The 25630-nt window shown below is 32.7% G+C and overlaps 2 protein-coding genes across 2 annotated transcripts in view; one reads left to right on the forward strand and one right to left on the reverse strand.

Moving 5' to 3' along the window:
- Positions 1–25630, forward strand: part of LOC105626790 (WD repeat-containing protein 47) — a 64143-nt gene that overhangs the window by 5089 nt on the left and 33424 nt on the right. Inside the window, exons 2-6 of the mRNA XM_012208086.1 lie at positions 11971–12670; positions 13539–14136; positions 14441–14792; positions 21743–21853; positions 22246–22321. Coding sequence (XP_012063476.1) covers positions 11971–12670; positions 13539–14136; positions 14441–14792; positions 21743–21853; positions 22246–22321 — 1837 coding nt within the window. The remainder of the gene's footprint in view (positions 1–11970; positions 12671–13538; positions 14137–14440; positions 14793–21742; positions 21854–22245; positions 22322–25630) is intronic.
- LOC105626789 lies at positions 7922–10727 on the reverse strand. Its single transcript, XM_012208085.1, has 5 exons — positions 10707–10727; positions 9943–10311; positions 9470–9677; positions 8783–9246; positions 7922–8365 (listed from the first exon to the last, which is right to left on the reverse strand). The coding sequence occupies exons 1-5, from the start codon at positions 10725–10727 to the stop codon at positions 7922–7924; spliced, it is 1506 nt and encodes a 501-aa protein (XP_012063475.1).

Raw genomic sequence — 25630 nt, forward strand, 5'->3', positions numbered from 1 at the left:
ATATATATATATATATATATATATATATATATATATATATACATAATCATTTACAATTATACAATATATTTTCTTGTATTGTCAGAAAAAAATATACGACACACACACATTTTACACACTTTTCATTAAATAGAACATTGATTTTATTCAATGAAAGAATTAGTGTAGGTGCAAGGCGCAAGAATTATTCATGTATTTCTCCTTGTTTCTTACGTCAGTAGAATTCAATTTACTGCGGGATTCTATCAAGAAACTTTAGCATTTCATGTTTTTGCAATATGGTGTAAACGATAAAACTGAAATTTTAACCGAAAGTCACACCGAATTACATGGAGTTAATCGCATTCTTTATGGTCGCTTTTCCTAAGACCATCAGCAGTATAATTTCGCACACAAGCATACAAAATGCACGACTCTAATTTATTACGCTTATACATGAGCACAGTGAGCAATGTCGAGATAGCGAGGAAGATGAGAAAAGAATCATCTGACTCGAAGTGAACGCACGCTCAATTAAGGCGCGACCACACGGTGAGGAACCGTCGTGCCGCGTGGGTCCCTCTAGGCCAACGACGAAGAAAAGGGGGATTAGTGCACGCTCAATTAAGGGGAGTACGTAGCCCGGAACGGACATTGCTCCAGAACACGTCGCGCTGTACCGACTTCGTCAAGTACATTCTTACATTCTTTGCTTGATATTCGTCAAAGGTTAAAGTTGCATTTAGAAGCAATTAATGCGACACTTGATGTCAACAATTTATTTTCTATACATAAATAGACGATATTATTGTAAAAGTAATGTATTTTAATATTCATTTTTTTATGTTAATTTTTAATTTTTACTAAAAAAACAATAATATATATTATCTGTGTGAAATGTGTGTGAACATATTTATTTATTTTATTACACTTGCATTATTAAAAATTACTCGCATTTTTATGAGATTAGAGAGAAATTTTTTTAGAATTTTTTACAATAGTAATAGTAATATAAATATAATAATAGTATATATAAATATGGAAAAATATAAAATGTACATTTATTTACAAAAATATTATAGAAATGTAGAATATTATCTATAAATGTATGTGAACGTATTTATTTATTTATTACACTATTTTTTAAACTTTTTGAAAGTGACTTATTAATATAAACATACAATTAAGGAGCGTATAGTCTCAACTCAAGATTGTAAATACAAATTTTATGGTTTAACGTATTAATTCGAAATACATTATTTTATCTCTTAGAACATCTTGAGTTGTGGCTATATGCTCCTTAATTGTATATTTTTATTACAATATTATGAAAATTAATTATATTCTTATAAGATTAGAAAGAATTTTTTTTTTAATTTTTTACAACAGTACATATAAAATACCAAATTTAGAAAAATATAAAGTTATACACGATTTATTGATAAAAATATTATAGAATATGTAGAATATTTATAATTTATAATTTTTTTATTATTATTTTTATTATTATATTATTTTTTATTATTATAATGAATATATATATTTTCTAACACATGTGCACATACATTTTTTTTTCTCAGTTCTTATACTTTGACGAAAATCTGTTAATTTTCCATTATTTCTTCCAGATCTTCTTTGAATTTCATTCTGCGAAACGGTAAATTAATTTCTGCATAAATACCTATAAATCCTTTTTAAAATTCATGCAACGAACGCGGTACTATTCAATTAGCTTTACATTATGAGTAGCAATATTTGTTGATAATTATAGTTGCATAGACAGCTCGTAGTGTGCAATTTTCTTTTTTTTTCGTGAGATAGTCCGATACACTTGTCAGATCTCGTGGATTCACCGTTATTGGCTCCATCCATTTCTCGACTGATGTGAGTCTGCAAAAAGAGTTTGTGGGTGAATATTGGCCTTTGGCAATAAGATATTCGCGGTTGTGAAGATATGTTTCTTCGACGCGGAAGTCGACCTGGCAATAGATATTCCGAAGAAGATGGCTGCGTAGGTGAAGGTCACGTAGGAGGTCACAGGATACTCCTACGATCAATTTTATCGAAGATATTTTTATCGAAGAGCTGTAAGATTTATTTTGAAGTCACTCGTTAAAATTTTTCGTTTATGTAACGTTCGATCACGTGATTCCGCTATTCGCTAACTCCACAACTGATTCGTCTCCAAGTGTGATCATAATTAAAATTTAATTAAATATTCATATTAAATTGATTACCGTGGAGAAAGAATTTATGTATCATTTTCTTTAATCTTTATTTAATACAACGAATAATCTAACAAATAGACCGAAATAATAATTTAAATATTGAAGTAAAGATTCTCGATTGAACGATTAAATCGTACACCGAGAAATTAATGGTTTCATTAACAATTTTAATTTTATACGCAATTTACTTCTCAATCGTTTAATAATATTAGATGTTTGGCTACTATTGATTTCCTTTTATGCCTCGCGACGCGACTATACTTTGAAAAATTATTAGGGAGATCGATTTTTTGACAGGGTGGCTATTGCATGTGCGACGCAATCTCGATGCGCGTCACACTTATTCTCACGACCATAATCGCAAGGGGTGCTACTTCCGGCCGATACGTCGGCGCCGTCGCGGCGGCATGGCATCTCGGCGTCCGGCGACACTGATTGTGAGTCAGTGCGTCGCGCGACGTCACTCGTATATGCATCCTCGACCACGTGCTCCGATTTCGTTCTTATATCTTACTCTAAATGTTCGCGTCGCGCGTGTAATGTGCGTTGCTGAGGAATTTTGGAGCTTCTTTGCGTGAATGTTGACCACGACGTACAAACGCGCGGCCCAGAAGACGTAAATATGTTAATTATTTGTGATAATTATACACGATCTCGTTTTCCTTCTCTTCTATTATCGATATCTCTTTTTAGTCATATTTTAAACAAAAATTCTTCCTAAGAATCAACTTGCTTGGTGATACGATCGTCCAATCAATCTGATTTTGTGTTGGCTTACTAGATGAATATATTAGTCTCTTTGTATCTCTTTTATATACGGATTTCGATAGCTTCCATTTCTACATTGCAAAAATCTTGCGGTTCTATTTTTTCTCCGTAACAATTTTACAACAATCAGATAATGACTGCAAACGTCTGACAATCAATGCTTGTAAATTTATTTTTACATCTTTTTCTTTATATAATATTATACAGATTTTTCATTCTCGTAACTAAAGATGATTTCATGTATATTGTGACAAATGTCACTTATAATTATCGAAACATCGTTAACAGTTTTTGCATGTAATAGTAAATGCGATAAGTCATTGTTAGATATAGCAAAGATTTAGTATATCATGTCAGAAAACGATACTATTAACAATGCTTTTATTTTGATTATAGACAATCTTTTCATGTGATATGTATTACAATTATTTACGATATTTCCTAAAAATGCGTTATTATTGTAGAAGAAAATACCATTTTTTATTAAATTTATTATGCGTAATTTATTATACATGCTAAATATAACCGAGATTCTTTGAATTTATGCCAAGCGAGGCAGCTTGGCAACTTAATTTAATGAGATTACATGAAAAAAATAAGATTAAAATTTATATATTAACATATGTAATATGACAAGTTAAATATGTTATTTTCATATGCGAAAATAATCTAATTAATCTTTTATTTATCTAACAATGATAGGTTCAATTTAGAGTCATGAGACTTAATTTAGCGACGAATTTAACGTTTTATCCACTGAGATATGTGCGTCAAACTTAGAACTTATAGCGATGTGATATTAAATCAGTACGTTGAACCTCTCCTATGCTAGTGATAAGAGCGAATTGTTTTCTGCTTTTTCACCAACCAGAAGCAATATTTCTAAGGAGGAATTTTCTTCGTGGTGCAAAGAAACCATTAACCATCTTGTAATGGAGGTATTCAGCGGGTCAGCTTTGACTCCGTAAGCCGAGACCGGTACCGGTATTCAACGCTTGAATTTACCCACAGAGATAGGTCACGCGACAATATTCTCCGTTTTTTTTCCTGCAGGCAATGTAAATTTTCCAGCATATTCGCGCCCAACTTCTGTCAGATTGCGAATTTCGAGTTTTTTCAAAGATGCTGTTTGCATTACTACAATAATATAGGCCATATTTTTCATTCTATCTCTAGTTTTGAAAAGGAGTTCCTCGAAGTATTTAAAATATACGTCTAAATTTTTTAGTATTTTATTTAAAATATTTTATTCATCTAGGTTATTATTATTATAATCTAAGATTACATGCACAATTAATAATGTGTGAAAATTGATAAATAATAGATTAATTAAATTTTTTTCGCATATATGAAAATAACATATTTAACTAGATTGTCATATTTATTACACATATTCATATGTAAATTTTAATCTTGTTTTTTTCATGGTTTATACTATCACCATGTAATACTGAAAAAATTATACTTAAAAATTTCTTTCTTTAGAAATCACTTAAGAAGCAATCGTAAATGATAAATCATCAACTTTTCTTTCAATTCAAGCGTCAAGAATATTTAATATAGAAAATTTGACGCTTGTAATACGATTATAGATATTATTTAATTTGTAGCAGTTATGTTAAATATTTTTGATGTTTCTAGACCAAATGATTGGTTTAACTGTTATTGAAGATAATATGCGGATATTCGCAAGTAGCCAGCTTGTACATATAATATATAAATACACAGAGTAATCTTGCGCTACAAGTATTCTTGGCATGAGACATTACTATGTCTCTTAATATTTCAGCAGTCTCTTAATATTTAATATAAAATATATGACAAAATTACTGTAACAATTTAACGTTATTTATAAATATTAATTTATTAGAATGAGGAATTATAAACTTCCTATAATTGCGAAGGTTTCATTGTTCATTTAACCGGAAAAATCGATATGTGTGGAAAGCAAAGTGATCTGCGAAAGTGATATTCTCCTCTCGTTTGCATGCTTGATTAATTCTATCCTGCGGAAGGATGCGCCGTTATATTGGATTGCCTCAAAGGTCGTGGTATAAATTAACAAACGATCCTTGCCGCCTGCGTATATAACGTTGCGAAGAAAACAAAATATATGAATGTCGACAAGTTGAAACTTCCCAAACGCGGGAAATGCAGTGCAAGTCACGGCAAAGAGTCAAGGAGATGTCAAAGTTGAAGTTGGGGACTGAGAAGGGCGATAAAATGCACTTAGCAACAAGCTCGGACTTACGAGTTGTTTCCTTTGAAATTCACTCGTCTGCACTTTTTACGTTTCAAGTTTTTTTTATTTTGCGAATTGCAATCCGAGATTATACATCTTTTATAATGAAATCCTCCCCGTCTGCCGACTAAGAAACTTCGACACGCTTCAATTATCGAACAGCGAAGAATGGATATATAAAAAGATCTAAGAATTTTCTGCAAAACACAAACAACTAATACATTGAAGTTTCTTTCCGTCTTGAAGATCTGCCAATTGTACCAAAAACTTCAACAAAGTCTTAAATGCTTGATAAAATGATAAATGTCTTACATATTTGAAAGATTGTACAGGGAAAAAATAGGCCGAAATAGATTAATTTTAAATAGAATAATTTTAAGTACTTTTAGTCTATCAACGATTTCAGATATTTATATACTTATTTCGGGGATCTTCTATCTTATTCCTTATAATCCCCTGTTTTGTAGAATTATAGAACAATTGTGTGAAAAATTTTTTAATTCCATATTATAGTTTATAATTCAAGAGTTTTTTAATTTTGAAAAATAATTTGCTGAATGTGTATCTATATTAATTGGCAGTATGCGATGTGATAATGTGCTACATATATATTTTTGACAGACAATTAGGATTCCTCGTTGACTTAATTAATGCTTAATTGTAACAAAGTTAACTCACCTGTTACCTGTTACGAGTGTAACGGCTGATTCTTCTGGTCGTTATTTTGCCAAACGTTGTGGAACATTTGACCAACAATTCGTAACTTCCGTTTGACTTTTCTTTAAATTTCAAATAAATTAATTGTAACAGCAATATTTAATACCTATGTGTAAGATGATACAAATAAAGCTGTCACTATTATGTCCTAAATTTATCATTAAAATTTTTACAACATCATTAACTTAAAATAACTTGAAAGAGGACGCAGCTAAAGGTTTTCTAAGAATCTGGACACGAGTCATAGTTTTGTATGATAGTAGTTCTAAGATAGTAGTTTTAACAAAATCATGTAAGAGAAAAGGACATACATTTATTATTTCATTCTTTTTCTCATTCCGTTGTATCTGTTTTTATATTTCCTTTCTCTTTCTTCTTTCTCTCAGGAATTGTTAAAACATGATGGATCAATTAAAAGTGGCTTTCTCATGGCCAGACTCTCTTATCAGAAGGTCTTTAGACGAAGCTCAGTTTGGATTTAATGTACAAAAGACCGAATTTATTTTACGATAGTGTTCACGCAACAATACTGATAATTACATCGCTGTAAATACGATGCGTGCTTTTTATGTCTCGTTTCATAACTTTCAGCGCATTTTAAACACCTCAGTGCTCCGTTACCTCAACACGTTATAAGATAAGTTTATGATCTGCTACAACCGGCAGCTGTTCGCCATGCATTATATATTCATTTGAAGAGATCAATGATGCATCTCGATCAATGTATCTTGCGATTCACCATCAATTAATTTAATAAAACGTTAATCGCAAGCTATTATTTAATATTTGTTCAATGTTACTTCTGAAGTTTGTTAGAACTTACTATTCAATTTTATTCGCGCAAATATAAAACAAATATAATTCTCCTATCAATTTTTATCGCGTTTCCAACTTTGTGATATTTGTTTTACTAACAAAAATAACGAAAGGTAAACATTCGCATATCGAGAACAGCTTTCCACGGAATCGAAGAAATTGCTTTCCATCAGAGCGAGATGCACCCCGGTGCCGAGTCAGAAATTGCTCGATCAGTATTTGCCCTCCTTTTCCGGTAGGCATTCGCACATTTTACAGACGGCACTACAATCCCCGCGTTCGGCTCAATTAACTCTTAGTAAATTGACTGAAATTGAATTTTCGTTTCATCACTGTGTATGCTTATCGGCTACAATCAAAGTTAGGATTATTGGCGAAAGTGTTCCCAATTTATTCTATGACGAAACTTCATGATTTTGGATATGTAATCTGAATATCATCGGTCTTTATTTAATCGTGAAACTGTATCCTCGTTGATTAACTTATCTATCAAAAGGATTTTAGATTTACACTTACAGTTAGTATTATTAATTTTATATTGTGCTACTAAATCATTTATTTAGGTTAATAATTTTTTAAGCGCGTTAGAAACTTAGAAAAGATTATAACAAAATTATTATAATATTGTATAAATTCTCGGATAACTTTAAATAGTAATTAGGAATTTTATGATAAGTATGATAAAATTTACAGTGCGTTAAAAAATATAACGAAGAGAATATATAATGTTCCCATAAAATACATTTATTTAAGATCTCAGTACATACACATAGATTTTTAACATTAAAGTAAAACATTTTATTCCTTATTTAGAAAATTGTATATAAAAAGTTCAACTACCGAATGGACGGAGAATGAAGGATGTGTGCTCATAAAAAATTATGCGTGCATGAGAGTAATTATAATAAATAGAACATGAAAATCATTATAGTCAATCGACTCGTTACTTCAAGGTAATGTGGCAGGAATCGATAACAGCGTCATATCTATAGAAGCGCCTTACTAATAATAAACTGATGACGAAAACGTGTCATAAAGTTGCGTATCACTTGGATAGTTGTTGTAGTATCTATAATCTAGTAGAATAGCTTGTGTTTGCTTTCCCGATGAGTAATTATATGCATTTAAAGACTGCATTTGCGGTATCATCGGTGTCAAATTGCTCCGAGCACTAATCTTTGTGAATTTCATAATCAGAGACAGCAGAGATATCGACGTCAGAGGCATAGTTAGAATCATAGTTAGGGATATGGTTATAGTTAGGGATCGAAATTGAAGGCTCGATACTATAAGCTGAATTAGAGTTTTTCTGGAAATCTAAATTGTCCTTAAAGTCATCCGAAAAATAGTTTAGAGTATTTTCATAGCAATTCAAACAATGATAATTATCTTGATCGAAATCACTTACTGATGGAATATATGATTCAGGTAGGTCCTGTTTGAGATAACGTGTTATTTCAATAGTATTTGGTGTCCATAAAGTGTTCTCTTCATTGTTTGTTATCGGTGCATCAGTAGTACTCGAAAATTTTTGAGGATAAAAAAGAATAGGTTTTATATTGTTTTGTCTTGTCTGAACTGTGGTGATGCCATATTGTTTGACAATCTGCAACAGCTATATAATGCATTTTAATTTTAATATAATATTAAATATCATATTAATTATCTATAAAAATATTTTTTTTCTCTCTTTCTAAGAATGTTATATTTTATAGTATCATGTACGATATATATATATATATATATACTTATATACATATATATACTTATATATTACATTATATATATATATATATATATATACCAATATACACTATAATATTACATACTTTACGTTGCAGAAAAGAGTATTTTTCAATATTAAAGTTGCAAATAGTGATTCTATTAATCAATTTAATTGTGAGATAATTTAAGATTGGAAAATATTTACGTAAAAGATTCCTATTATTCAATAATAACTAATTAAATTTCTATAAATCGAACAAAAATAATTTCTAATGACATCAAATAAATTATATTAATATGAGAATACCATCTTATACTTATGTAGGAGATTCGCGTATAAAGTCTCCAGTGTTGGAGGCTGAGATGCTGATATGGAAGTATATGATGGAGTATATGTGTGATAGTATTCAGTCCATTGATGTCTCATGTTATCTGATAGGAGTTTATCAAAATAATCTGTCCACTTCGAGGATGCAGTTTTGCTATTATAATTATCATTTGAAGATTCCTTCGGAAATTGTTCAGATTTCATATGTGAAAAAAACTTATTTTTAACAAGATGTGAATTTTTGTCACAATCTTGTTGATTTTCCTGAGAATTCTCATCGAAATTTAACGTGCTCGGATTGGAAGAAAATTGCATAACACCTTGCATTGTGTTTTCCCTTGCATGTTCATCAGAGAACTGTACATTTTGTGGATATATGCCGAATAAACGTGGTGGACCTATTATAGGCTCAATCGTGATCTGACGGTTCTCCACATGCTTATCTGCAATTAAGTAATTTACATTTAAAGTTCATATTAACATTGATTCATATTAATATGAATTTATATTAATATCGATACATTATAATTTACGTTTGCATTTCATTGGAATTCATATAATGCATATAAATTGGAGTTGCGCGACTTTCGCGGAAATAAATAGTACATAGATAGTATATTAAATTATCCTGAGATATCGAACTTTATTTTTCTTTAAGATATTTACCATTAGTATCAGTAGGCTCTTGTTCTGGAAATAACGAGTCGGTGGCTTTAGGATGTTTATCATCGGTTAAGGGCGACTTCGAGGCCACATCATTGTCATGTGCAACGTTCGCAGATTCACTGGATTTCGTGTTTGTAGAATCGGAGTCAAGTGACCTTCTGTACCGGTGGTAGTGGTGATAGGGACTACCCCAGTGGTAGTGTCCTATCTGAGGAAATGTCGTTTTAAAGAAATTTTCAATAAGTTATAGGATCAATTTGCATGTACAAGATCAGTAATTATAATTTACTCAAAGAAAAGCTTTTGTAGCATAATAACGTATATATTTATTGCACAAGTCAAATTGATATTAGGTTTTATATTTTTTACTCTTCAAATTAAATGAAATTTAAGATATCAATGATAATAAAATATTGCGAAGTCAAATGAATGAAAAATGATATGATCAAGTTAACAATGTGATGAGCACTTACCGAAGGTTGTCGATAACCGACGAATACTGAAGGTCGCGAATATCCATGGCTTCCTATCCTTGCATAATGTGGATGGTTCCTTGGTGAAAAATGATGGTACGGTGAATAATGATGAAATGGATGATATGGATAGCCCATCAGATTTGATGAATCTTTGGATTCATAATAGGGATACACCGTTCGAGCACTCTGAAGATACCGCAATTCGTGATTCGGTAATTGTTTCGTGTGATATTGTTCAGTTTGAGAATTTATTCGGTGCGAAGCAGGTTGCGTATAGTATGGATTTTTGCCAGAATGATCATAACCGGGTTGAACGATGACATCAGCAAGTACAACACTTGTTAACGAAATTGCCACTGCTAAGAACTGGAATAATTAAGAAAATTTTATCAGATTGTTTGTGAATAGATATTCACTACGATAGAAATTCAATACGATAGAAATTTGTTCCCTAAAGTATTTATGATATTTATTAAACAGTTTGAAATCATTAAGTGAGATTATATCTCTATAGAGTATTATTCTGCTATACATTATTATTTTTTTAATATAAAAATTGAATAAAAAACGAAGAATAAAATACACAAAAGAAATAAATGCTTCATTAATCATTATGTATTAATTTCTACAAAATTTCTGCTTAATGTTGATAATATATAGTTTAATATATTAATAGTTTAATTATGAAAAGTTTTAACTTCAGAAATTAAAGGATTATAAAAATGTTAAGTAAATGTAAAATATATATCAGAAAACTTTACTAATTCTCGATACGGAAACATCATGGATTCTTGTTGTTCTTGCTGTTCGTCCGAGACTGATACGACTCCTCGGTCTGTCAACTGTAAATACCCATAGAATCGCTGATGTTAGGAATTTCGTATATTCTGTAATTTGAGCAATTTGTGACTACTGAAAAATCGTTCGGGCCAAAAATACGAACGTCATCAAATGTTCTTTAAAAAACTATAGCATTACTCGTATTCGCATTCTGGAAACATCGTTAATGCAAATTGCTACATTTGCTAATTGAAAAAAAGCGCGTTCTCGCGTTATATCGTAAACGGCATGCGTTTGCTTAATAGTTAACTTGCGAAAGAACTGTAACAATCATCACGGTTCGTGTGGATTATTTGATTCGGAACTTCCGTTTATTGTAAAACGCACGCTTATCAAACCCAAATAATGATATGCACGTATGAAATGCACGAAATAGTACTTCCTCGCGAGAGTTCGTTGCACTTCGGGGCCAGCGCACCCGTAGACGTGCCCTGATTATTGCGTAAGTGGATAGTTGGATGCCGAGACGTTGATCTAGACTTCTTTCTCGCTGCGGGCCACTCTGAATATAAATATCACTAAGCAAGCTTTCGTCTGCGTTTTATCGTTATCTCGCGTTATAGCACGCGAAGTTTGAAATCAAGAGGTAAATTCCTGAAGCGATTTCATAATTTCCAGATATTACATAGTAATACCCACTATAGTGATACGGTAATATCGTGTTAAATTATTTCTAATATCTTCTGTAATATTAATATTTTTCAAAATGAAAAATCGTTTTCATAATACTGTATCGCGCTTATATGCGAAGTTTTTAAAGATGGGGAGTTAAAAATTTTCATCTTTATAATTGAATTTTAGATAATGATATCTAATTTTCTCATATTAATATGAAGTTTTCTAAATGAGAAAATTATTTTATGGCAATATACATTCAACTTTTAAAAATCGTAAATGTTATTATTATGAATATTTCAATTTTCTCTACATCTTCACGAAGCTATTGTAACTCGAAAAATCTGAAATATTTTACAGAAATTGGAATGTATTTTTATAAAATAATTCAATAGAAGATGATTTTAAGAGCGTTCTATAAAACTTCAATATCAGCATAAAAATTTTTCAATGATTTATTTCTAGATTCTAGATAATTTTTTTACAAAGTATACGTTGATCTCAATGATCTCACTATGATACATGAAGATGAGGCGATATGTTATTTTATGTTTTAATGAAATGGTTCAGGTTGCGTATTCGGTACGTGATGCCGGCGGCGCATCTGACGCTGCGCGAGGAGGATGTGGTGCGCCTGACCTTGGAGTTCCTCCATAGTCGTGACCTTCACATCTCGCAGCTCTCACTCGAACGCGAGACCGGCGTGATAAACGGCCAGTACAGCGACGATGTGCTTTTCTTGCGCCAGCTGATCCTCGACGGACAATGGGACGACGTGCTCGAGTTCATCCAACCGCTGGAAGCGCTGTCGGACTTTGATATGAGGAAGTTCACGTATTCGATCCTGCGCCACAAATATGTCGAGCTATTGTGCATCAAATCCGAGGCGAACGTTATCGCCGCCGGGACAAACGGCAGCGTCGATAATGCCGTAGAAGAAGTCGTCAAGGTGTTGAGCGACCTCGAAAAGGTCGCGCCTTCTAAGGAGGAGTACAGCAGCCTGTGTCTGTTGCTTACTCTGCCGCGGCTAACAGATCATCTGCAGTACAAAGATTGGAATCCCAGTAATGCGAGGGTGCAATGTTTCCGCGAGGTTCATCCTTTGGTAGAGAAGTTCCTGCCGGGTGATAGGAAGAGTGCCGACTCCGCATATCCAATTACCTCGGCGAAAAACGATCGGCTTATTCAGCTTATTATCAAAGGCATTTTGTACGAATCCTGCGTAAATTATTGTCAAGCGAAAGCTACTGGGTCGAAAGAAAGCGAACAGGTGATTTTCGTCTGTTCTTTTTGCTTTATTTTAATAAAGAATATTGAAAATTTTTCCAAACTACATCAAACTAAAATTATTTTTGCTTTTTATGTAGAGACGTAGATTATATCATTACTTAATAAAATATTAGATAATTTATTTATACGTGTTATATTTACATTTATTCTTATTCTTATATCGTTTCCTTACTTCAAAAGTGACGCAATTAAAAAAATTAAGTTTTTCAAAAAAAGAGCAGAACTATTTTTCAACTTGACAGAAAATTATTGACAATCAAACAATATCGGCAAAAATATACCTTACAAAAAACGTGATCTAATGTTAATTTTATCATTTTTATTTTATAACTCTTAGAAAATCATTCTTTTTGAGTTGAAAATTTTGATTCTACAATTTCCTACAAAATTATTACAAATCTAGAATAATTTATTAAAAGTGACATAAATAAAAAAGTATATATCACCAACAGTTTATTTACTTTTATTAGCTAAAATGATTTAAAATAAAACAATTTCTTCTTCTAACTTAGATAAACAAAATTATCTTAACACTAAATGTTCTCTGTAGGAAAGTTTTCTTTTTATTTACGAAAAACTTAATATACATCAAAAATATAATAATCCCTTTGAAAACGTTAAAAATAATATAAGTACTGTATGTATTGGATGGACTAAAGTTAAGTTAGTTTACTTTTGATGATTGATAGAATAATTTTTACCTAACTCATTCATGATAATAACTCGAAAATTACACTTTTTAGTTATCACTTTTTAGTTATCACTTTTGAAGTAAGGATATATAGTACGTATTTTATTATAGTTTCATTTTGTTTAAATGTTTTATTTCGTACGTCTTCATATTATAGGTAGAGATGAGTTTTTCGAGATTACTGGATGGATCCGTGGGTTTTAGCGATTCGGACTTAAGTTTACTTTCATGGCTTCAAAGTATACCTCCTGAGACGTTCGCTGTACCCTTTGCACAAAGAACCCTGAACGTCGATGTGGAGCGCTTGGAGAGGCCCTCCTTGGAAACTTCGTGGACGGAGCATATGTTGATAACGCCGATTAAACCGAAGACTTTTCCACACAGCGCCATGCCGTTTACTAGGCCGAGATCCGCCGCAGACATGATGTCTCGTAGCTTAGTGCCGGCTTTGGAAGCTGGTCTCGGGCCCAGGAGTCCTAAGAACACATCTATACCATCAGCGGCGCTTATGGCGCTATCCGTCGGCGACGTAAACCCGATGTCCAGGTCGTCGTTCGCTAGCTTCCATTTAACCGGATTCAAAAACAACAAATTAATGAATACTAGCGTCGATAGACTCTTCGAGAATGAGGGTGACGTCTTCCTTAGCTCGAATTATGCCGAATTTCAACAATTACCTTCAATACAAGAAACCGCGATGAATGCTCAACCTAAGGCTCCGCCGAGGACTCGAGGACATTCCAAAAGCCCTGATGGTAAGATTATAAAATATATTTTATATTTATAAATTTTTATAAGTCATTTCGCTTTGTGCACAATAGAATATCATAAATATTATTAAAAGATTTGAATGAAAAAAATGATAGATCTTTTATCCTAATCATGTAATATATGTTTAACAATATATGTTTGATTATTTCAATTAATTAATTTAATTTTGATTAATTTTATTATTTCCACGACTGATGAATTTATTAAATGTATTGTTCTGTATATATGTATAATTCCATCATATAAAAAGCTAAATTATCTCAAAACTCTATAATTTTTGTAATGTAGGCGTGGAAATGGATCCTTCAGCGACATCCACGCCGGAGCGCAGAGTGGCTGGAAGAGAATCGCCGGCGCCTTCAACTGCCAGGAGTTCCAGAAGAGATTCCTTGGCGGAAAAGCCCACGGGAGTTGCAGCTAAAATTACAGACCCATCCTTGATACCGATTAGAGCGATGGTGACTCCTAGCGACAACCTCGAACAAAGTTACAATGGTGGCCTATTTAAAGAATACCAGAAACAGAAGCAAAGGTTGCAGGAGACTATTCAACAAAAGGAAAGGGAGAGGGATGAATTAGTCAGACAATTAGCTGCACCGTTACCTATGCATGTAGCAGATAATAGACTTCAGGGAGAAGGGTGAGTAATTTTTTTTAATTACATTTTATTCAAAAAATAATTTCAACGAAGAATCATAAAGATATGTGATATTTATGATTCTCAAATTGCCAGAAAGATAATATATTTTTGCTTAATGAAGCAGAGAACAAGGGGTTTAAGATATCATGCGATATTTTTTAAATGGTACTATTTAATATATTTAATATATGTACTGTCCGCATATTTAATATATGTACTGTCAGTATATGCCTGCCTATATCGGTCCTGTTGCATCGAATGCACCTAATGAAAAGTTGGAGCTCGTTGCATTCTCCGACAGATGGCGATAGCGAAATGCCTTTGTCGCGTTATTATGGTAAAACGCGTGCTGAGAATAGCAGCTTAGATGTAGACTCCGATGAAGTGATGATTGAAATAGACTGTTACCCTCTCGCGAGAATCGGTAGAAAAAACTCATTTTGACTATTTTGGTTACTTCTAATTTTTCAAGCTAAAAGAGGTCTTAAAGATATTTTCGAAAGATGAATTTGTATAAAATTCATAGAATCAATTATTCCAAAAATCTATTAAATCATTCAATAATCGTAATATTTAAAATAAATTTGGCAAATTAAAAATTGATTAAATATTTAAAATAACTCATATGAAAAATATTATTCTAAGAATTCTTCGAAAATTTTAATTTTAATTTTTTTTTTAAATTCAATTAAAAGACTTGAACGCATTGAAAAATAAATTGTTCAAATTCCATACTTCCTGTATGGTTTTTTAATGAATATCAGTTCGATTTCAGGAAATAATTTTAATGCCTGTTTATATGCCATTTCGCAATTGAAACAACCTTCGAGAAAGCGAACGTTGCTTGCACAAAGACCAGTAATCGAAATCGGAATTCAATCATGGTTCATTGGCATCAACTGCTGACATCGTGTTCGAACCGGATGCCGGATGCATTTGTACAGCAAAATGGTGACCGTACAATTCCGTTCGTCTCGGTCCTGCCCTATCGATGATTCACGCGCATACCTCCATATTTATTGGCCACATTATTTTATTCAAACGCGACTACATTCTGCAAAGTTGTATATCAACAACTTAAATTTTGCACACTTATCTCGAATTTACAAACGTGTATCACATTATTCATGCTTAAAATCAATGAAAATTTAGAAATAAAATGTGGTAACATGAATTGGAATACAAATTATTAATTAAATTCATTTTATTTATATTTATTTATTTACATACCAATGATCACATTAGTCTAATCAATATTTTTTATAATCCAGATCAAAATCAAAAGATTGCATCACATTCGTAATTTGTAATAAGAATAAAATTATTATCACAGTTTTATTTTTAATTTATGAAATCTTAGCTTAGAGAAGCTAGCTTAAAATATACCTATGAGCACATTACGGGATATTTTCTGAGTAATAATTATTCGTCGTATACTGTTGAATAGTATTTTCATTCGCACTTACGTTTTCATGAACATACTAACGAGACTGGCTAGAGCAATAATGTTGACGTTTTCATGGAATGGATTGAGGAATTAACTCAGAGTCCAAAGGAGTTTCGAGTGTCTGACAGTTCGTTAACGGCGAAATATGGTGTATGATATAGATGGTGGCGTTTCGCGGTCGACGAGATGGAGGCCGAATGAGAGCCCTTGATCCTTCGGCGAGTTCAACAAACGTGGTTATTCTTGATGATTCGCTAGATTTATCGGACGGCGCGTTCTGTTTTTGTTAACGACATATAAAGCCCCTTTTGAAATATCTTTGAAGCATTCTGTCATCTTTCAAAACAATGACATAGCTCGAAAGAAATTTTTACTTTTATGCAAATATTCTTGAATTTATTTTATGACTTTTAAAAAGCGAAAAATTAAAGAGATTCTTATTTAATTCGTCAATAAAATTAAGAAAAAAAATCTATAAAATTATTTTTTAAATGAATGTTTGAAATTAAAATAATTTTTAAATATAAAATTCGAAAAATATAGTTTTTAAAAGCAAATTAACGTGAAAAAAGAAAGTTTTCAAGTATTCAAATAGAATTAGAGAAAAAAGTACATATATTATAGTATGCAATATTTTTAGAAAATATCTTTGAAAGGATATAAAGAGTCTCAGAAATATATCGTAAAATTTTTAAAGTTACACATAAGATTGAGATTCATCTGAGATAAGAGCTGTTATTTGTCAGTCTTTTTAATAATTTCATTTCCATTATCTATTTATGCTGCACTGTCAAGAATGTCGCGTGGCACAGATATGCTTTTACCATCGATCACGTAAATGTAATGTGTCGAATTTCCTTAACTAGGCGAAAAATTGTTTCGACTTAATGGTACATTCTGATGTCAAAGATGAATCTTCAGATTCTCTTGACATCGCGATCTCGGCGCTGTTCATCCGTTGTAACGCAGCCACCTACTTGCGCGTATACGGCAAGATGCAGCGCGTAATTAGAACGCGCGAGCAGTCGTCATTGGTAACAAACGAGGCTTTGTTGGAACATCATCGGAATACGAAGTAATCGCGAGCCAGTCTCTCTCTTTTTCTCTCTTTCGTTTGAATTAAAAGCGCCTCGTTAGCATTGAACACTCCAGGTGTTGTGGGTAAAGATGAATAGAAAACAAAATCCGCTTTGAATAACCGTTCTACATCGACAAGTTTATTTGTTGTGTAAATTTTCATGCGATCAAAAGACCAATTAATTACATAATTAAGTTACCAAGCGCGATTATATAATTGTGTAATTAATTTCTTTTATAATTGCCTGCGATATAATATTGTGTAATAAGTAAATTTACGGAAGTATAGAAAAAATTTATTACAAGTTTACGATAAAATATTTTATCAAATACACATATATTTAATATCTATAATTAAAAATATATTAAACAAAATCAAAGATGTGAAAAGAAAATTTTAATAAACAGAATAAAATAATTATTTTTTGATGATGAAATAATTATTATAAAATTATTAATGATTATATTAATTTAATGATTATTTCAACGTACATCAATAATATGTTTATCTTTTTTCAAAAATATATAAATAATACATGATATTTGCAAATATATTCGCGCGTAGTATTGCAATAATATTACTACGAATTTCATATCGCGTAAGCGTAGCCATATGTTTCGAAACGAAATGAGTCATGAAAGTTTGTTGATTGCGAACAAATGTAGGATTGTAATAGGAAAAAACGGGAATTTAGTGCACTGATATTGCTTCGGGATTTCGTGTCGGCAATGTAAAGCTTGATGCGCGGACATGATTTAAGAAAGCAGAACGAAGAATTCCTTTTGCTGACGAGCGAGCTGAACGCTGAACGCCATTTAAAAATTCATAGGAGCTCATATTCTTGTTATTCATATTATTGTTGGTATAAGGCAGAAAGTGTACGATATGCTGTGAAATTGAGTATAACTCGTGTGTATCATTTTAACTGCGAGAAATAACTGTGAGACGCTTGTAACTTCTGTTTCTTGAAGCGGGACATCTGCCATATGTTCCTCACGCAATTCTGTCGAAAGCGATTATTTGCGCGCTCGATGTTCTTTCGTTCGAAAATTATTATCCAGTTGAAAGTAATAGCTCGATCAAAAAAATTTTACTAGTCCTAATTTTACATCTTTTCTATTACATTTATTGGCTCTCCCCCTCCTCCCTCTAATTTTATGCCTTCTCTTTTACATTTACCAGTCTTAATTTTACATCTCTCTTACATTTATATTCTTTTAAATTTTTTGGTACATAAAATATATCTTAATAAAAGCCATCTGGATACCTAAAATATTTACTGATGCCTGTTTCCAATTTATTCTTTATCTTTTTCTAATTCTTTTTTCAGAAAAAGATGAAGAACAAGTTGAACCAAAATTAAAATTAAATTACATTGGCAGAAGTGAATATAAGAGTTCATTAGAATCGTCACGCACATTAAGATTCACATTGTTCAAGCAAACAAATGACAATCAAGATGCATATAAATTAAACTATGAAACTTCTCGCGTAATTTTATTATCTAACGCTTCGTACACTTCTATTCGTACATTTCTATTTGACTAATCATTTTCAATGTTCATCTCTTAACTTTCTATTTATCAAAATGCATGAAAGAGAGCGAGATGTCGTCACGCTATTTACTCCGTTAAAGGAGCAGACAACAATGTTTTTCTCACCTTATCCCATTTATCTCTACATTTACATTTAAGCTCCCTAAGAGTCCGCAAAACTTTCTACACCTCTCGATGTAAATTGTATCGCGGTTGCGCGCACAGCGACAGCTGATCGCCGCGGATGCACCGTGCATGCAGGCGACCGGAGGGAATCAAAGCAGCCTCTGATAGGCTCGCGATACGCTTTGTTATTACGAGCGGAGTCGCAGCTCCGACAGGCCTGAGCTCAGTCGTGCCTAATGCCGCTGCCAGGCGGAATCATAGTCACCACCACCGTTGCCGCCGCCGCTCTTGCTCCCTCGAGATATTCCACGTCGCGTTAGGCCTCCTGGCCAGCAGTATCGGTTCGGTACCGCCCGCAGCTGCAGCTGCTGCAGCAAACGACATACCGCTGGTTTGTGACTACTCTCGCACGCAAGCCTCAACAGCCAAAACGAAACGAATTCCGCGGCTTCCTGAGCGGTCAAATCGGACCTTTTCTCTCTCGCTCTTTTCTTTTTCGCGTTTTGGAACCGTGTCGATCGTCAAGTGCATTCCGTTGCGACCGCGAGGGACCATCGACCCTCGAGTTTCGCTCGTCGAAAAACCTTTGTCGTGCGAGAAATTGTCCGCGCAAAGGAAACTCCGGATATGTGCGTGACGATGAAGGCGTGAAGACGCATCACGACTCGACGGCGAGAAACGTGCAGGAAGCAATGATTTATCATAAACCGACGACGCCGCGATTCCGCATCGCCGAACGGATCTGCGTGCAACCTCCTAACAATCGGCCGACTTATAATAAACAGAACAGTCACAGCAGCACGTGCAGTCTTCGGAGCGTCAGTTCCACGCCGCCGTGCATAAGTCGGTAAATATTACTCGTTCGATCGCTCGATGACATTTACCGTAGTATAGTCTACTGACTGATTCTCGATCAAAATGTCAAATAGATTTTAATTTTTAATAATTTTTAGATATTAATTTTTTTTCTCTTAAAAGTTTCATTAAACGTTTAAAAGGAAAAAATTTTAATAAAGTTTACGATTCAGATTCAATAAATGTTTAATAGTTATTTTAAAAACCGCCTATTGTTGATCTAATCCAATTTCTTAACAATCTATTTTCAAATAAACTACAGCTGTTGTTTTTAAAAAAGATTTGAAGATTTAATCAACCGATGTTATTTAATAATAATAAGTAAAACTGTAAAACTGTAAAACGCTTATTTTAGATTGATATGATATGATAAATATTATTTATGACGTCACATAATCTGCGAATATATTTTTCTAATCCCTGAAACTTTTAGAGTAAAATCTTACTTTTAAAGGTTGAAAATTGAGCCACTCTTTTTCAAGTCTGGCTCAATTTTCACTTTTATAGAGTGAGATTCCGCTCCAAAAACTTTAAAGAGTATGCATATATTTATCGATTAATGATTTCCAAATATTAATTGATTATCATGATTTCCATGAATATGGCTCAATCGTACTTATTGTGTTGTATAACATATAAGCCGCCACTTGCTCAGCAAAGATGCAACTTGCTGAGCTTGTGAAGCTATGCTCATGTCGCATCGGAAAACGTTACCTCGATTGAGAACGCAGCACGCGCCGTGATGCAGCGCGATTTTGTATAACGGTAACGAAAACTGAGCCATCGCGCGATGATCGACTGAAGAGATTGTTTTAGTGATTTAGAGAATGTCGGATTGTAAATCATCTGTATGTACTAAACCGTTACGTTGAAAAAACTGACAGCTCCTTTGCGACTAAACGCCATTATGGAATTAGTTCACCTCTAAGTGAACAATTATGTCGATTCTCGCGATTGATAATAAATGTGTGAAACTTCGAGAAAATAAAGAAATTTTACAAACATTAAGTCTCACGAGAGAGATAATGCTTATGAATTATTACATGTCGTTCATGCACGTCGCATCATTTGAGATTACATTTGTGATGATACTTAATCCGTTGTTCGTGCCTTTCTGGATGGCAGGCAAGTCTAACAATAAGTTCGCAGAGGTCAACATGGACCAATGTCTCGTTTTTCCATGTTAGAACTCGGAGGGTGACAACGAATCCCTAATAAATCATGTCTCGCTTGAGTAATAGCTCGGGTTGAGAAAGGTCTCGTGACTTCTTAGACTTCTTCATTTCTGTTTCTGTAGAAAATCCCGGTCATGGCTAATTCCCAAGCCTATTCTTTAGAAAAAGGATAGATGTTAACAGGATACAAAAAATAAATTATTTGTATCTAATGATTCGATAGAGAAACTCTTTATGCCTGAGAAACAAAAACAAATAAATAATCTGTAACATATAAATGTTTTAATAAAAAATTATCTCTTACAATATATATTTTATCTTTTTTAATCAAAACTTTTAAAATATAAAAAATTTTAGATTATTTTATCTTTAAAATTTTATGGATCCACATTTATTTAATTGATCTTGAAAATTATGATTAAGCTTTTTCTAGGCTTTTGCTTAAAAAGAAAAAGATTAATCTTAGATCCTGTGTTTCTTAGATTTAGACGTGTTTTACGTGTAGCTATTATTACGTAGCTGTTACGTGTAAATGAATAGCTGGATTTATGCCGACTTAATAGTGAGATCGCTGGAATATATCAGCGGAAACGAGAGATTAATAAGTGATAGATGATCGCGTATAAATACCATCAACCATAAAGTCCTCGTACCTTAAGAAAATTTATGATTGCGTGTGATGAAACTTGATTGCCGTCGAGAATTATCGTTCGTATTTGTTCTGGCATTTGTAGGATAAAGCAGCCTTTGGGAAGTAAAGGACCTTCACCCGTTCACACGAGTGCACCTGTTCGATCTGGAATCCAGTCACCGAAGCCTACGATCAATGGATCGGATCCAATCGCGTAAGTTTTCAGTCACATCGTATAAAAAACTCCGCTGCAACAAATACATGAAAATTTATAGAGAGATATTAAATGACACAAGACCTCTTTCAGAGGCATTGCGTCATTTAATATCGGTACATTTATAGTATAAATCGAAATAATTTTTTTTCCTGCTTTCTAAAACAAATTTTCTCTAATCCCTCGTTTTGCTAGAAGTATTCTATAAATGATAAAATTAATTTTCGTTTTCTTTTATTATTATTTGTATTATTTATATATTTTTAAAAATTATATATTTTTAAAAATATTTTTACGTATATTTTTATCTTTTCCAGAAAGTTTATGATCTCATTTATTTTCAAAATATAGTGTAAAAATGTTTAAGTTAGTCCATATTGGATTTTTTGCAGGAGGCAAAACTCGGTATCAAGTGGCATTTATGATTCAAGAGTGCCGGAAGGACATTACGATGTCATCAAACCGAAGGTAAGTCAATTTTTAAATACCATCTATATCATCGTATTTTTGCGTCGCTGTCTATACACGATTCGCGGCTACTTTCCTTTTTCCAAGACTATAATAAGACTAAAAGTATGTTTACGTGCATAGTGACATTTAATACGGATGTCACTGGGTTATCATATAACAAGCATAAATCATTAATATCGACTACTCTGAGTTATATGATCGTTTTATTACCGCGTGTATAGTAACATTGTCCCATTGCAAAAAATGTACATTGACTTGGCACTAGTACACCGCATGTACTTTCTATATTCTGTCTTTTCATATTTTCTACAAACTTTGACGTAAAAGCTGTAATACATTTATAGTGTCGTCCGTAATTCATTAGAGAAACTTGCCTTCCACATTTTCCTTGAATCGATCGAGATAGCACAAGCACATAAAATCAATCTATATCTCTCTACATCGCTTCCGGTATAATTTAGAGAAGATTTTAAGATCGTTATCTTGCTATTTTTACACTGAGTAAGAACATAATGTTCAATATAAAAGACAAATGCGCCGATAAAGTCAACGGGATATGTTCGCACTAAATCTGTGAATAGAAACTCCGCTCAGTTTGTATAACAACATATTAGAATAAAATAGATGCATCATGCTTCATAAATTTTATTGAGCATTGAACTGAAGTATATCTCATACTAACATAGATATACCAGAGAATAAAAATTTAAATTTATTATATATTCTAGTATCTTTCTAACAGATTATATTTTTTTGTAGATAGTCGTTATTAATATATTATTTATTTCGCAACTTGTACAATTATTTCTTGTTATATAAGTCTTTCATCTTCATCAATTGACTGTCTACATTTTTAGTTTAATTTTCTTCGTTATTGATTAGTTCTGGTTATCAAGAAATTGTCAATTAAACGCTGCAATTGCCTCAATTGCCAATTAACTATCGGATAATCTTCTGTGTGCCCTTTCACTTGACTCGATAGATATTATTTCTCGTACCTTTCATTCCACTTTGCTCGTAAACTCATTTTCTCAAAACATATTTTATATTAAATGTTCATGATTTTTTTCAGTTTAGTTTAATTAATTATTCAATACACGTTTATTTGTGCAATTTTTTAATTTGTTTATTTTGTCGAAAATCAGTAGATATAATAAAATCGCTTCTGAATTTCTTATACTTAATAGTGATTTATTGCGTCAAATTTTTTTTTATAAAATTGGAATACGCGTGACATTCGTGTCCAATGTTCACGTACAATACGAAATTACGCATTTCCGCGCCGGATAAAACAACAATAGCGATCGGCACGGAGTTAGCCGAAAATTTGCATGTCAATTGCTTTTTCTATCTCCGATGGCGGAAATGACCCAGCGATAAAAAAAATCAAAGAGCAACTCGTTTACCATGAATAGAAGAGGCAAATAATTAGATGATATTAAACATGTCCGTAAAATTCGGCTATCATTCGGTTACTAATTTACGCGAATATGTTTGAAGGAAATAATGTTAAATAATGATGATTTAATAGTTGACTTCCATTTATCATGTTCTGTTCTTGTATCATTTCTGTGCATTTTGTATCTATCGGTTTAAGATTCTGGAGAATTCATATAGAGAGTTGATTTAGAAATTATTCATATTTAATAATTTTAACTTGCAGCAAGAAAATATTTTTTGCTAATTATCGAGCTAAAATGAAATATATATAATAAATGAAACGCGAGCGTTATAAATTAATTTGGTTTGAACGTACGAAATGAATCAGGTTATTTTTATTACTAATTATATCGACCCCTCAAAAAAAACGATACTGCAATAAAATTGTGTTACGATAAGAATCGAAAAGCTTATTCTTGTACGAAAAAATATCACTACTCTGGATTCAGTGGCCTCGTTATTGACGTGATTGCATTATGCAATGCAATAATTTCATGGAAATGTCGTGACATCAGCTAGGTGTGGGTAATCGCAGTAAACGCGTTTTATAGATTCCCGATATGATTACTTCTTAAACTTCGAAGAAATGCTACGATTTCCGTGCATTTGATGTATTTTATTGATATTTATCGATTTTACATTACTGAATTCTTAGGTTGTTTATTGGTCATTTGTTCTGCGAGAGAAGACAAGTTACGCACCTCTTGATAAAGTTATCTAGACCTTTTTTTTCTTTATTCGCCATATATTCCCGACAACGACGCAATATATCAAACTGTCAGAATAGTGCGGAAACTACGACAACTGTAACCGAAGATTGAAATGTTGCGCTTCTGCGTAAGTGTGTCGGCGACATTGTAGCTTATCGGTTCCCTAGTTTCACCCGTTTGTCTTTGTACGATTTAGCGAATTGCGAATCGACTATGAAAGTTCATGTTGACATGCCTCGCGTTATGAGAATATCTATCCGCGTTCTACATTCAATCCCCGTAAGGCCTCTAAGGCCTTCACGTCATAAATGCGATGACAGCGGTGTGTTTGATTCTTATATTAATAAAGTCAAGTCAGCTGTGAGAGAGCAATTTCTCTTGGTGAAAATTTAATGACAAGATTTGCACATTATCTCTACTTATTTTTAATCGTTAAACATTTAATATTAAAAATTTCAACAATAATTTTCTTTTAATAATTCATTTATATTATATTTCTCTTTTAGTAATTTGCTAAATGTCTATTTAGCGTCATTTTAATCAGATTTATTATATATTTAATCATTAATATAATATTTTAACTTTAAACGCTAATTGTTAGGAAATAAGTTTTTAAACGATTAATCTTCTACGACTAAATCGCAACGGCTATTGCAAAAATCTAATGAGATCTTCATACACCTACATTCGAAATTCTAATGTCCATTCTCGTTAAAAGTTAGATTATATCATGCTATGACGCAGCTGCAGAATGTAAATTACATCGCACGCTTAAGAGCACCAATATTATCATCTGTTGTTCACAATTGGAGGAAGCATCGTGTTATTGACAGAAACGGTACTATCGCGTGGGTGCTCCTTCTGAGATTTTTCGACGCATTATGTTCTATCGTCATCTGAGAGTTACGTAGAGGCTATCTCATGGTCGTCGATGGTTGCACGGAGGGAGGTCGAGCCGAGCTGAGTTAGATGAATTAGCCTAATCAAGCTTTAAGTTCTTTTAAAATGGATTTGACAAGCATTCTAAATAGACATAACAATTGTGGTAATGTTAACTCACTGCCGATGTAACGCGACACCAGTGTTTGCGAGCATGTCACTTTTTCAAGAGGGAATATACCCTTTCCAATACGCGAAGCAAAGTCGTTATTTACCT

This window comes from Atta cephalotes (genome assembly GCF_000143395.1).
Source record: "Atta cephalotes unplaced genomic scaffold scaffold00006, whole genome shotgun sequence".
Classification (NCBI taxonomy): Eukaryota; Metazoa; Arthropoda; class Insecta; order Hymenoptera; family Formicidae; genus Atta; species Atta cephalotes.